Source organism: Tupaia chinensis, unplaced genomic scaffold (genome assembly GCF_000334495.1).
Source record: "Tupaia chinensis unplaced genomic scaffold, TupChi_1.0 Scaffold144094_1, whole genome shotgun sequence".
NCBI lineage: Eukaryota > Metazoa > Chordata > Mammalia > Scandentia > Tupaiidae > Tupaia > Tupaia belangeri.
In genome coordinates this window covers 48951-63960 of record NW_006203948.1, presented here as the reverse complement: position 1 = coordinate 63960, position 15010 = coordinate 48951, and the positions used below count along the sequence as shown (strand labels likewise).

General features: G+C 35.6%; 1 protein-coding gene across 1 annotated transcript; it reads right to left on the bottom strand.

Moving 5' to 3' along the window:
- Positions 1 to 622: 622 nt before the first annotated feature.
- LOC102473539 (UDP-glucuronosyltransferase 2B31-like) lies at positions 623 to 14524 on the bottom strand. Its single transcript, XM_006165932.3, has 6 exons — positions 13761 to 14524; positions 10882 to 11030; positions 10126 to 10257; positions 7903 to 7990; positions 6054 to 6273; positions 623 to 1039 (listed from the first exon to the last, which is right to left on the bottom strand). Exons 1-6 carry the CDS (start codon positions 14482 to 14484, stop codon positions 760 to 762), a joined length of 1593 nt encoding a protein of 530 aa, XP_006165994.1. The 5' UTR covers positions 14485 to 14524; the 3' UTR covers positions 623 to 759.
- Between the last annotated feature and the right edge of the window lie 486 nt (positions 14525 to 15010).

The following is a 15010-nucleotide window of genomic DNA, read 5'->3' as shown; positions in this document are numbered from 1 at the left end:
ATCTGGTCCCAAGAATGGGTTTTTGTACAAAACTCTAATTTTTTAATTATTTTTACAGAAAAAGTTAAGACTGGAAAAATTTGTACCAAATGGGTGTTAAAGTATTCTGAGTATTTGCAAACCATATTAATAGTATGCATAGACTTCTTAATATTTCAATGTCTGTTTATACCTTTTATATTTTTTTGAGAGAGATTTTTGCTATAGGATGTGTGCACTCACTGGAGAGAGAAAGATAGAGAGACAGAAAGTGAGAAAACTCCCCTTAGGGAGAATGGCCATTCTGCAATCCCCTTCTCCATTCTCCACGGATTTTGGTCACGCATGCATACGCCCTCAGGGTGTTTTAATCTGCCGGGTCTGGGAGTCAAATTGTGGTTGACTATGTGGGAGTCTAGGAACATAACCATTATGCCATGTGCTAATCCCAACAAGTTTTGACCATAATGAAGCTAAGTAAAAAATTTTAATATGTAACCTGTGGATTACAATAAATTTCAACATACACTCACATAATCTTGTTTTATTTTTGTCCAGCTGTTTTTTTTTCTCTTGACATGATATATCCATATTTCTTAAACAGATAATCTTTTGAAAAAAGTTTGGATTTAAAAGTACTAGTCTTGAGGAGGTAAATTGTGCAAAGGTGCTTTGTCATTGAAGGAGGAGAATCTTACATTGAACCCTCTTCTAGAGGGAATGACCTGAGACAATCCCATCTATTTATTACAGAATCCCAGCTTCAGGCCTCAGATGCAATTATTGTCTTTTTTCCTTCTTTCCTTTTTTAGTAAACAGCCTGCAACAAAAAAGACAACATTTTAAGATGATGAATATCACAGTTGCTGCACATGCCAGCAGGAACCCGATCACATCCAGAGAGTGGTACTGGAACCAGTTGAGGTCTAGGGCAGCTGGCCGCAGGTGCTTGGCCCCTTTGTGGCGCATGACAAACTCGATCCAGAAGACTGCCCGATCCAGGGGCTTTATTGGCTGGTCGTGTTGAATTCTTGACAACTTCATTGCGTTTTCTTTGTATCTGAAGCAGAAAGAAAAAGATACCTTACTGAAGTGAATTAATTTGTCTAAGGACATGAAGTCCTTGCAGGTATTTGAAGAGAGTTATATGAATGATTTTGCTTGTGTCTTCATAGAAAGTTAGGCTTTTAAATGGCAATTTCCTGAATGACATACATTTTCAACAGTTAAATTGGAAGGTTAGGAGAGAAAGTTAAAATCTTAAGCAGAGGAAATGGTAGCCACTCTAAGCTCTGTAAGTGAGATAGTGGAAATGCAATTTGAAGATGATCATCTTAAGGCTTTTAAGAGGAATGTGATATGGTGGGTGAAAAACCTTCTAATCATTTTCTCTAATTTTACTCTTTTCTATTTTACTGTTTCTTTTCCAACCAATAGTCAGATTGACACTTTGGTAAACGCACTTCAGGTTAGGATAGTGTTCTGACCAAAACTTCCCTGTCTTCTCATTGCATTTGGAATAACTGAAAATCTCTTCTATGGACTAAGACCCGACAGGTCAGACACTGGCGAGCTCTTCTGTCACTTGGCCCCTGCATATTCTGTCTAGATACATTGTTATCTACCTGTTCTGTGGAGCCACCAAATGTGCTCTCACCTTGGCACCTTTCCACTTTCCGTTCCTTCTTCCCTTTTCTGATACATTCTTCCTTGCAACACTCGAAAACTTGATTCTATCTCATAACTGAGGGCTTCCCTTAAAAATGATCTCAGACAGGCTTTTATTTTTGGCTACTTAACTATAGCCTCCTTAGATATTTCCTCTATTTCTCTATATTTATTTTACTATTTGATTTCTAGAATAATGTATTCCATTTTCTGTAATAAAAACTTAATTTTGGGGGCCAGCAGGTGGTATAGTGGTTAGGACAGTGGACTCCCACATGGCTGACTGCAGTTTGAGTCCTGGACCTGTTGTCTTGTTTTCTCACTTTCCCTCTTTCTCTGTCTTTCTCTCTTGGGTGAGCACACATGCCTTATAGCCAACTTGAAAAAATATTACTAAGAAAATTAATTAATTTATAAAATAAATAGTATTTAAAAATCAAATACATAAAAAATTGATATATCTAGGTGAAAATCTGAAAAATTCACTATTAGTTTGAAAATGATTAGTCTCTTGTGAGACCAACATAATCTGCTCATTACATTGTGATATGAAAAGTCAAAACCGTCCAGCAACACACCTTTCTCATGAGGACTTTTAGTCATTGATCCCAACCCTCAATTAAATGTTATACAGAATTATGATAATATGGGTTAATTTTGCTTTTTTGTTTGTTGGAATTATCTTTCATGTCCACATTTGTTTCTGATTTTTATCTCATTTTGTTGGTATATTTTATTTCTATATAGTATACTGTTGCATTAAAATATTACATAAATGTCATATGTAAGATATAATTTTGAGTACTTTTTGGTCATTAGTAATAGTTCTTTTTTTTTCTCTTAGAATTTTGTTTCAGAATTGTTGGACATCTGTTTTTGTTACTTAAATTTTTTAAATTTCATTTTCTTTTATACATTGAATCACATTATTTAACTTATAAAGTGAATATTTCAACTGGTGAATGTTTCTCCCTAGTCCAGTTGATAAAACTATAAAATATATTCAACAGATAATACCACACTTCTTTGTCCTATTAATGCTTTGCCTCTCTATTTTCCTTCTAAATGTCCCTTCCTCAGACCCTACTCTTTCATACATACTATATCTGGTATTTACATCCATTTACTGTGTTTCTATATCCTTTAGTCAATCAGTTTCAGTCATAGAGTGTGGACACTTGGTATATATTAAGTGGGGACATACTTTCTTTTAAAAGAGAATTATGTTACAGAGCATGTGCCTTTGCTGGAGAGATAGATGGACATAGACCCAGAATGAGAAAAAGTAAGAAATCATCTCTCTGCCTCCCCTTCCCCCACCAGAAGGGATGGCCATGCCACTATCCATTCTTCTCCACTCTTCTCTCAGGATTCTTGGCATGCAAACACACAACCTGGCATGAGTTTCAAACTGTAGGGTATGGGACTTGTACTGCAGTTGACCATGGAGGAGTCCAGCACCTTAATCACTATGCCACCTGCTGGCCCAGCCATAGTTCTTTGTAAATATTCTTGTGTATGTCTTTTGGTTTGCAGAGTTATATATTGTTATTTAGTATATATATATCTAAGTGGAATGGTTGAGGCAAATGTCTATGTATGATTCTGATTTTCTGTTTAACCTGGATCATACAGAGGATTTATCCTCAAGTTTTAAGATTTTGAATTTTTTTAGTTATCTTTTTTTGATGATTTCTGACTTAACTCCAGTATGATCAGACAATATAAACTACAGAATTTGAATTTTTTCAATTTAATGTATCTTTTATAAGTCCTACCGCATGTTCAATTTTGATAACCATTTCACTTGTCCTTAAAAATGTATGTATTTCTGGTTGAGATATAAACTACATAGGTTACATTTCTCAGTTGTGATCTTCATGATGGTTATATAGTAGCAGTCAGCAAAGTCATGATGTACTTTTCTATGTTTTTGTGTGCAAAAATGCAACATGACCTTTCTCACAATCCAATATTTGTTGATTATTTTGTCATCTTTTCAAAGCTGTCTTATAGTTAATATAAGATATCATCACATTTAAATCTACTATCTTATTATATATTTTCTTATTTGTTCAACTTGTTTCATGTTTATTTTTCTGGTTTTTTTTCTTAGCATATTTTCAAGAGTTCTTATCATTCACTATCCTAGTATTTTCTTTTTAAACATGCATTTTGAATGTATTCCTTTATGGTCAGCTGTGTTTTTATAGTTAATGTGTAAGGATCCCACATGGCTGAAACTGTTCAAGTCCTAGATCCAGTGTCTTGAGAAACCAGCCTGATGTGTGTGCATGCATGTCTCAAATCCCGAGAGAAGAAAAGAATGGAAGGGATTGTGACACGGTCATTATCCCCTAGGTGAGTTTTCTGACTTTCCCTCTCTGCCTGCCTCTCTCTGACAAGTCCACGTGCCCTGTAGCAAAATGATTTTAAAAGGATTTGTTTAGGTGATAGTTCTCATATAATTATAACATTGATAGCAGTGTTAAATGCTGGATGGGAGACAGTCATGGCCAGCCATACATATTACACAACTTCTTTTCCATTAGAATATGGAAAATTCATTTATTAAAGGTTAATTTTAGCAAGTATTATAAGCTCATTTTATCACACTTTTAAATCAAGAATTTAAAAAATAAGCGTGACCAGAAAGGGTGAATTATTTCCACAACATTTATCTGATAAGGCACTTATTCCTGTAGTATATACAAAATTCTCACAGGTCAATACTAAAAGGACAAATAATCGAATTAAAACATGGAAACAATATTAGAATTCACATTTCTTTAAAAAAATTATAAGAAAAGGTAATGCTTTAGCCATAAGAGAAATCCAAATAAATAACAGAATGAGAGGGACCAGCAGTTAGCGTAATGGCTATGTCGCTGGACTCCCACGTAGTCGACCACGGTTCGCGTCCTGGACCCGGTGGCTTACAACTCATGCCAGGCGTGTGTGTGTGCATGCCCAAGATCCCAAGAGAAGAATGGAAGAGAAGGGATTGTGGCATGATCATCCCCTCTTGGGGGTGATTTCTCGCTTTCTGTCTCTCTGTCTCTCTCTGTCTGGCAAACGCACGTGCCCTATTGCAAAAAAACTCTCAAAAAAGAAAAAATACAGAATGAGATACAACTTCAATCCTACTAGGGTAGCTATAATAAAAAGATAAAGAAAACTGTTACCAATGATGTGGTTAAATTGGAAGTCTCCTGTACTCCAAGTGGGACTGAAAGTTTGCAACTACTCTAGAACACAGTTTGGCAGATATTCATAAATCTGTTTCTCATATTACCCTGAAATGCCATTCTTATTTCCTACTGAACAACATAAGGTACAGACACATAAATAAATGTGAGGGGTTTTCAAAAACTCATGGAAAATACACATTATGAAAAAAAGGATGCATGGATTTTAAGATTTTTTTTTCTATGAGAATAAATACCTGCTTTAATTTTTACACAAAGTCTTAAAGTCTCCTCATATAGCAATGTTGATAATATAATTGGAAAACCAAAACTTTTATGAACTGATGAATGAATAAATGGGGTGTGGTATATCCATACCATTGAATATTATTCAGTTATAATGAAACAAACTATTGATACCTAGATAGAATTTGAATGACATTGAAAATGAAATATTGTGCTAAGGAAAGAAGACAGTTACAAATGACAGTAAATTAGATGATTCATTTATATAAGATCTACAGAGAGGAGAAAATCTATAGAGACAGAAAGTAAATTGAGGGTTGTCTAGGGCTAGAGAACCATGGGATGATGTTTCTTTTGAGAGGATAAAAAGGTTCTGAAATTATATTGAGAGGTTCGTAAAGTTATAAAAATACTAAATGTATCTGCAATTTATGCTGTAAAGGAATGAATTTTATAGTCTGTATAGTATGTATCACTATAAAATGTTAAAACAATGCAAATTAAAGTACACAATTCAGGAGAAAAAAGATTTGTTGTAATCAACATTTTGAATTAAAATATTTATTTTATTTTAACATTTTATATTTAATTTGTATTTAACTTATTCATTGTTTTATCCATTACATATGTATTTTTATAGTTAAGATATTTACTGAATGAAAATAATTTATCATATATCTGTAAGTTTATAATTTTCTTCTTTTGGGGATTCTACCATATTTAGAAAATAATGTCTTTATTACAATTAGTTACTAAAATTCAATTTTACTGAGTGTGCTTAGAAATTCTTGAACTAACTGATTAATTAGCAATATTCAAATTCAGATTTGAAGTAAGTGGTTTAAATGGGTTCCAATGAGGTAAGTTATTTAAATTCATTAAAAATTAATCTTTTCAAAAATGATAAATGTTATATTCACTGTTGACGAGAGAACCAATCTATAAATAGTATATAAAAAATATTATACTCACGAAGGATCAGTAATGACTGTCTTCAATGCATTGAGCAAATCTGTACTTGACATGGTGTTAAAGTCCACTCTAACAGCTACTCCTTTGGCTTTCAGGTGAGCAATGTTTTGAGGTTGGTCTCCAAACAAAGGAATTCCCACCATAGGGATCCCATGGTAGATGGCCTCATAGATGCCGTTGGTGCCACAATGAGTTATAAAAGCTTTGGTTTTTGGATGACCTGGAATTGGGCAAGTTTTAGCAAAATTAGTACTTATGAGTGTCAGAAATTAGAGGAGAAATACAAATGACACTAAAAGTGGCAGTGTTTAAATATCATTGAAACTACTTCCATATTTCAGATCAAGAAGCATGTAAGTGTGCTGGAAAACTATTGGAAAGCAATGTGAAAGATGTGGTGTGCGTCTTTAAGCTCGAACAATGAATACAACGTTTCTCTCTGGTATCTAGAGTTGTCCTCTGCAGTTCTTTTCTTTTTCCTTTAATTTTTAAAATTTAATTTAATTTATTTAATTTTTAAAATTATTATTATTATTATTAAATTTGTAAGTTTGCTATAGAGCACATGTGTTCACTAGCGAGAGACAGAGAGAATGAGAAAGCAAGACACCTGGTCTAGGATTGAAATCATGGCTGGCTTTGTGGGAGTTTCTGTGTTTAATTCTCTCAATTTCTACATAAAGTATAGACACTTGGTATGTAATGAATGGAAACACACAGTGTTTATCTTTCAACACACACATATATATATATATATATCAAATGTGAAAATGTTTCAAATGATGAATATATAATTATCCTTGGTTTGATATCACACACTGCATGTATACTTTGCAGGTCCATGTTGTACCCCACTAGGACGTACAACCAGTAAATGTAAATAAAGAATTATAAAATAAACTATAAAAATAATTAAACAACAAGAAAATATTTTCATAGACAAAATGAAAGAAAACATGGTAAGAGAAGCAGCCTGTGGGCCAGCAGTTGGAATGAGGGTTATGATGCTGGATTCCCAAATGAACGACTGTGGTCCGAGTACTGAACTTGGCAGTTTGAAAATCATGCTCAGTGTGAGTGTGTGCATGCTAAAAATCCTGAGAGAAGAGTGGAAGAGAAGGGACTGTGGAGTGGCCACCCTCCCTGGGGGTGATTTCTACTTTCCTTCTTTCTCTTTCTGCGTCTTTCTCCAGTTCACAGGCCTATGGCAGAACTTTAACTAACTAAATAAAATGAAATAAGCAACATGTTCAAATAAGTAGAAATAGTGAAGTCTAGGGAACATGTTCAGTCATAATCTCATAAAGTGCAGTGAAGTCACTGAGCCTGATAAGTAAGGCGTCTAGGGCCCCAGAGGTGGCATGGTGGTGTTACTAGTAGTAAAATAAGGAAAGGCTGCATTTTATCATGAAATGTTTAATTGCTTTATGATAAAGACTGTGTATTTTTTTCCCATAGTAAGCACAGAGTCATTGGCAATAAAGGGCAGCTGTTATTTTTCAGTGGCATTTGATATACTCATTCAAGAGGGGATGGAGATATATAAGTCTATAGACATAGGAGACAGAGACAATAAAAAAAATTACTTTTAAATTTCTTTTTCAGGTAAATACAGCTGTATGACGATACTTTGCTTCTGGCCACAGAATGTGACTGTGTACAATAGAATAGCAAGTATTATAGTTTATTCTTTTCACTCCTAGGACTGGAAAACAGATCTAAAATATATTTAATTAATTTATATTTTTAAGTTTTAAAATAATAAATGTTCAAAAAAATGTGTTTCCTTTGAACTATCATCTCATTGGCTATTACTCATGTTTTCAGTGTTTTCTCTCCAGAGTCTTACCAAGAAGGTCATTCTGGGGAATCCACTTGTACAGCCGAGTGTTGGATCCTAAAGTAGCTGGTTTCTTGCCGTCAAATCTCCATACAACCTGTTAGGAAAAGAAAAGACCTATTTCATGACTCAAAATGTGAAATTTAAAGTGTGTTTGAGATCTAAAGAATGTCTGCATGACAGATAACAAATTATAGCAAGGTATTTTATACACAGAGATCATGAAAGACTGAGATAAGCAGAATATCCACATTTCATGTATTTGTTTTTATAATCAATTTTGTAATGCATTCCTGATGTTCATACACAGTAACTTAGATAAATAATGTGATCAAAGACAAATCTAGGTTTCTAAAAAATTGTTATTTAGTTTCTCTAATTGAACTGTGCAGCAAATTACTTATCATGTACACATCATTTTATGTATTTTGTATTTGTTCTCCTCTGCCAAATTTAATATTTCAATTTTTTGAGTGTAATGAGGAATGAACAAATATCTATCTGTTCCTTAAATTAGTTGTGTTTTTTTTTTTTTTTCTGTTTTTGTTCTTGTCAGAGCTGCCTGTGCTTGCCAAGGAGAGAAGGTAATGAGAGAGAGAAAAAGAAAGCACTTCCCCAGTGGGTGTGGTCTTTCTGTATTCCCTCGCCTTCATTCCTCTATTATGCCTTATCTTTGGACTTTGGACATGGACCCATAAACTTCCAAGATGGGATTTCAACCATAGCTAATCATGTGGGATCTGGTCTTTTAACCGGTATGTTGTAACATTTGTCTTAAGGTATTTTTTAAATTTTGACTTCTTTTGATATACAAAAAAGCAAAGATATGCCATCATTTACTTGTAAATAATAAGTCAGTTCTAACTAGGATTACTTATAACTTGTTTTAGGTAACAAAAAAAATTTTTTTTTGAGAGATTTTTGCTATAGGGCGCATGTGCTCGCCAGAAAGACAGAGACAGAGAGATAGAAAGTGAGAAATTATCCCCCGGGGGAGATGGCCACACCGCAATCCCTTCTCCTCCATTCTCCTCTTGGGATCTTGGGCACTTATGCACACATAATGAGTTTAAGCCACTGGGTCTGGGACTCGAATCGTGGTTGACTACATGGGAGTTCAGCAATATAGCCATTACACTAACTGCTGGTCCCTAGGTAACAAATTGTTGAGCACTACCTCCAAAATAAACTGTAAGTAGCAGTATATGAAATGAATCTAGTTTTATCACTGTTGCTAGATTGGAAGTTCTTTAAGTGGAAAAAAGAAGAGCCTGTTGGGGATTCTTAAAATGCATGACTCTTGAGGGTTTAGGTGGTGTAGTTGCTGAGGTGCTGGAGTCCAACATGGCTAAGTGTTGAAACTCAAGCTGGTCTCCTATGTGTTCATGCCCAAGACCCCCAGAGGAGAATGAAGGAGTGGGGACTTCAGTATGGCTATCCCCCAGAAGGGTGCTTTCTCACTTTACCTCTCACTGTCTCTGTCTTTCTGGGAGCGCACATGTCCCAAAGAAAAAAACAAACAAACAAAAAATTAAAATTAAAATAAAGACTGTTGAAAAATCGTGATGCTGCTAACTTTGTCCAACTGTCTATTAACACCTTAGTAATGAATTGGTAAGGCCTTGACAGCATGTAATGACAGTAATAAGTTCTTCAATACTCAAGCCATTTTCATGCCCAGGATCAAATAGTTCTGATTTTGGAATACCCAAGTAAGCCTCATAAAGTGGAGTATAGTTTACAAGTGATCAGCTTCATTTGACTCTGAGAGTGTTGAAGTAACATTAGATTTTCAGCAAAATATTTGCTTTGGTGATTTGGAGACAGTTGTATCAAATAGAAAACTACAAAATAATTCACAAATATGCTTATGGTGCAAGTATATATTATATATTAGAAACCCAAGTTTTTATTATATTTTATGAAGTTAGGAATATCTGTCTTTTCCTGAGCCAGGATTGCATTTGCATGATCTCTTAGTCCCTTTTTTCTCAACTGTGAGGAGGTTAATCTAAGGAGTCAGAAGTGGAGTTCTTTTGGGGCCACACTTATGCGTAGGGTCTATCTTCACTCTTTCTCTTACATCTGGCTACCTCATACACTGACATACTCTGTTGATCTGGGTCCTGCCAACTTATTATAATTTTTTAAAATTTGTTTTGGGTATCAGATCCTTTATAGAGATAACAGAGGGACACAGCAGCTGTCCACCACTGGGACCCTTCAACTCACCTTTTGGGGAATCTGGGCAAGAGCTGATGCAATCACGTTGGCCCTGTCTTCTGTCATGTTACTGACTATCGACCCCAGAGAAAACACCACCACTCCATTTTCTCCAGAGCTCTGGACAAAGTCTTCCATTTCCTGTGAAGAAAGTATTTGCTCCATCACAAAAGGGCCTATCATTTATGTCTTGAGCACGGTTAACGCTTTATAAACATTTTTTGAATGAATATTTCATATCTTTTGAATAAAGAAGGCCTTAATATATCTGTACCTATTCTCAGTATCTCCCAGGCATCCTTCTGTATTCCGTAATGATAATGAAATGCACATAAAAGGGATGGTGTAAAAATATTTGAGTTTTGAGGCTTGCCCATTGGGTGATAGTTAAGGTGGTCGGTTCCCACATGGCTGAATGGGTGGGTGGAGTCCTGAAACACGGCTGGACATGTTTGTACATGCATGTCCAGAATCATGAAAGGAGGATAAGTAAAGGAGAAGTGTTGTGGTGTGACTGTTCTCCATGGGTGTGCTTTCTCATTTTCCAGCCTCTATTTCTATCTCTGCTACTCTCTAGCATATGTACATGTGTTCAGAAAAGTGAAAGAAAACAAAGAGAAGTGTATGAGTTTCTAATTGGTAGGCCAGTAAACCAGACTTCCCATATCTTTCTTACTGTGAGTCCAACCTGCTGAATGGAGAATGCAGAGTCATATCATTGAGAATACAAAGTAATCCAAATAAAACAAACGGAAATATATTTACCTTAGGCAGGGGTTTGGCAGGTTTGCAGTGGAGTCCTCCAACAAAATCAAAATTGGGTAAGAGTGGGCGAGGAAATTCAAGATCCCAGTAGGTTCGAATAAGCCATATGTCAGCTTTCCCCATGATCTCTGATAATGTAGTGGGTCTTCCTGAAGGGAGGAAAAACACTAAGTAGAGGAAATGAAAGGACCGTCATGTGGCTATACTAGCTATTTTTTTATAATAGTGTTGGAATAAAGGTAAGCAAAACATAAAAGTGGTTTATGTTTAGGGATCTGAAGATGATGTGTGGATAAGGTCCTAGACTCCCACATTGCCAACTATGATTTGAGTCCCAGATCTGGTGACTTGAAATCACACTAGGCACATGGGTATGCATGCCCAAAACTGGAGGAAAAATGGAGGAGAAGGAATTTCAGCATGGCCATCCCTATGGGTGGTGATTTCTCACTTTATCTCTCATCATCTCTCTCTGTCTATGGCCCATGCATGTGGCCTATGGCAAAAACCTTGAATAAAATTAGTTTCTGTTTTGAAAAAAATAATATTCATACACACATTTGCATAATATAATTTAATTTTTGTACATATTGTTCATACATATGTGAATAAAGATGTCAATAGACTTTATTCTACAGTTACTTCAGTATATTCATAATCATGACTAACCCCCTTTTAAAAAGTTTTATTTAATTTTATTTATTAGTATCATTATTTCTTTTTCTTTCTTTCTTTCTTTCTTTTTTTTTTTTTTTGAGAGGTTTTTGCTATAGGGCGCATGCACTTGCCAGACAGACAGAGAGAAACATAGAGACAGAAAGTGAGAAATCATCCCCCAGGGGGGATGGTCATGTTGCAGTCCCTTCTCCTCCATCCTCCTCTCGGGATCTTGGGCACGCATGCACACACGCCCGGCGTTAGTTTTAAGCCACCGGGTTCGGGATGCAAACCATGGTCGAGTATGTGGGAGTCCAGTGACATAGCCATTATGCTAACTGCTGGTCCCAGTATCATTATTTCTTAATTTGCTATATGATACATGCACTCACCAGACAGAGACAAGGACAGAAAGATAGAGAAATTAAGATAGCAAACTGCCTTGTATATGAGACTTGAACCACAGTTGACCGTGTGGGAGTCCAGGTCCTTAACTACCATGCTACCTGCTGGTCTAATCATAAATGATACCTGTAAGTCAGTCAGTATGGGATTGAACAAGCACTTTCTTTTTTTCCTTACATAAAGAACTATTTGTTTAATTATATTTATTTTTATTATTTTTCAATTTGACAGAAAGAGAGGAAAAGTGAGAAAGCAAGCCTCCCGGTCTAGAACTTGATCCTCAGTCAGCCATGTGGGAATTTTGTGTCTCAACCACCATGACACCTGACTGCCCCAGCACTTGCCTTCTTTCTCAAAGTGGAAGATGATCATTAATTTAAAATAGGGATTTTTGTATATCCTTACTTTGGCTCATATATTCCTTTATTTTTGAAGAAGTTTTTGCTATAGGGTGCATGTACTCGCCAGAAAGACAGAGAGAGGCAGAAAGCGAGATATCACCCCCCAGGGGTGATGGACACACTGTAATCTCTTCTCCTCCTTTCTCCTCTTGGGATCTTGGGCATGCATGCATGCACACACACCCAGCATGAGTTTAAAATCCTCCAGGTCTGGGACTCTAACCGTGGTCAACTACATGGGAGTCCAGCGACATAGCCATCACACCAACGGTTGGTCCCCATACATTCCTTAATGTAGACACATAGGTAAAATATGTATATATAAAGAAAAATAACTTGGCTCTTAACACTTCACCAAGACTATCTTTAAAGAAGAAATTTCTTAAGTCTTTAGTAAAAGAGTTTAGAAACACTAAAAACCTTAAGTTATAGGTTTCTGTGGTTACTGGGGAAGAGCCATATATCTCTCAACAATGAAGAAATCCTTCTAGTGATATGAAAACTTTATTTATTTATTTTTTTAGAGACTTTTGTTATATGGCATGTGCACTCAATAGAGAGATAGAAAGACAGCAAGAAATCTCCCTCCAGGGTGGTTGGCCACATTGCATTATCTTCTCCTTCATTCTCCTCCTGCGATTCTGGACAGGTTCACACATGTGCATGACATAAGTTTTAAGCCACTGGGTCTGATACTTGAACCAAGGCAGACTATGTGAGAATCCAGTGGCATAACTATTACGCCATCTGTTGGTCCCTGGAAATATTTTTTCAAAGTTTATGTATTTTTAAGAATGTGACAGAGGACCTCCAACAGGATCCTCAGGCTGAAATCTATCCTCAGGCTCAGCCAAACAAATCACTGGCATGTCTGTGGAAGTTCAACATGTAGAAGAAGGTCCTGGAATATGAATCAGGGGCATTCCAATATGGGAACAGTTGTGATTTGGGCACTGTGCTAGGTAGGTTTGGAGAAATAAATATTTTAATTTCTAATAGGAAAATTGTAATACACAAAGAGAAACAATTGTCTCAATGCCTCACAGAGTTGTGCTAGAAATGTATAACTCTTCAATTAACATGTCTGTGTTCATCAAGATGTTTCTTGATGTGCATAATGACTTTTGTAGAAGTGAAAATTTATCAATTAAAATGGATATGTAATTATTTAAAAATATCCTGACTGCTTTAATTTTCAGTATAAGACACCCTGGAATGTTGGGTAGGTTAATGATCTCTGGGTTCTAACTGACCCTACACTGTCAACCTTCCCATAATATTTGTGAGATTGATAGATCACCTTATATTTTAATGTTATCATGTCACCTGAGGAAAACACTCTCCTCTGACTTTGAGTCTATTTAAGATTGTCTTTTAAAGCACAGAAAAGAACTGTCAGTGAAAAACATGACTTACCTAGTATTTCACTGTAAAACTGATCCCAATTCTTCTCATCAAGTGATTGGAACCAAAAGTCAAAATAAAGCACATATATCATATTTTTGACCCTCTCCATAAATGTCATTTGATCAGTTAATTCTGACATTACAACAGGTACATAGGAAGGAGGGAACGGAACAGCTCCACTGTACTTTTCCCATGTGCTGCCAAAAGAGAAGCGGAGACTGTACACAAAGGGTATTTTAAGAAGCTCAGCCAGCAGCTCCCCACAGGGACCAATAGGATCTGCAAGAATGACATCATATCTTGATTCCTGTAGTTTTGTCATAAGCTTAGTATTCAAAACTACTTCTTTACATAACTTTTGAATATGGCCAAAATAAGCCCAAAGGACTTCTTGCGCCTGTTTAAAATATTCGAAGAATGTATCTCTTGGAATGTCATATATCCATTTGTTTATCATTTGCATGAAAAGAATCTCAAAGTTATCTTTAGTTGTAGCTGTAGGATAAACTTCAAATTTAATAGTGGATTTTTCGTTGGGATTGACAAGAATGGAAGCTGAAGATGTCAGAACCGTCACCTCATGACCCCTCTGGGTAAGTTCATTCAGGATTATCTTCATATTAATCCAATGGCTGTATTCTGTCGGCCACACCAGCACCTTCCCAGAGCTCCCAAAGCTAAAGCAACAAGTCAGCTGAAGCAGCAGAAGGGTTGATGTCCATTTCATAGCCATCTTGGTGAAATACAATGCTTCTTTCTGTGTTGGTGTTCTGTCATTGCTTAAGCTTATATGCAAGGATAAATCAACCAGGTAGTTAAAATATAACTTTTAATCATTAAAGTAAATATATTATATAAAAAGTCTGAGCATGTGGTTAGAAAGTGAACAAATAAAAGGTTTGATGACCTCTCTTGTTTGTACAAGCATTTTAATATCTCTTGGTTATAAAGATTATCACTTAGCTAAGATTGGATGACTGTGTATGCAAGTCACCTGTCTTAAGTAGGATATTTGAGAAAAATGTTGACAACTCTAGTAAGACTCTTGTGTCTGTAGTGTTCTTGACATAGTAATGGAAATAAAATAATTATATAGTCGATCACCATTTCTTAGACATTGTGATTCAAAATTATTATTATTATTATTTTTAAATTTTATTTATTTATTTATTTTATTATTCATTTATTTCATTTTGGCCAGAGAGAAACAGAGAGAGAGAGAGGGAAAGTGAAAAAGCAAGCCACCAGGTCCAGGACTT

Bases quoted from the DNA above. Each gene is read 5' to 3' on its own strand.
- LOC102473539 (XM_006165932.3), bottom strand. From the start codon at position 14,484: ATGGCTATGAAATGGACATCAACCCTTCTGCTGCTTCAGCTGACTTGT. The intron at 10,258-10,881 runs GTAAATATATTT...CTTTCTTCACAG, and splicing joins CTGCCAAACCCCTGCCTAAG to GAAATGGAAGACTTTGTCCA. The intron at 7,991-10,125 runs GTGAGTTGAAGG...TTTTCCTAACAG, and splicing joins TTGCCCAGATTCCCCAAAAG to GTTGTATGGAGATTTGACGG.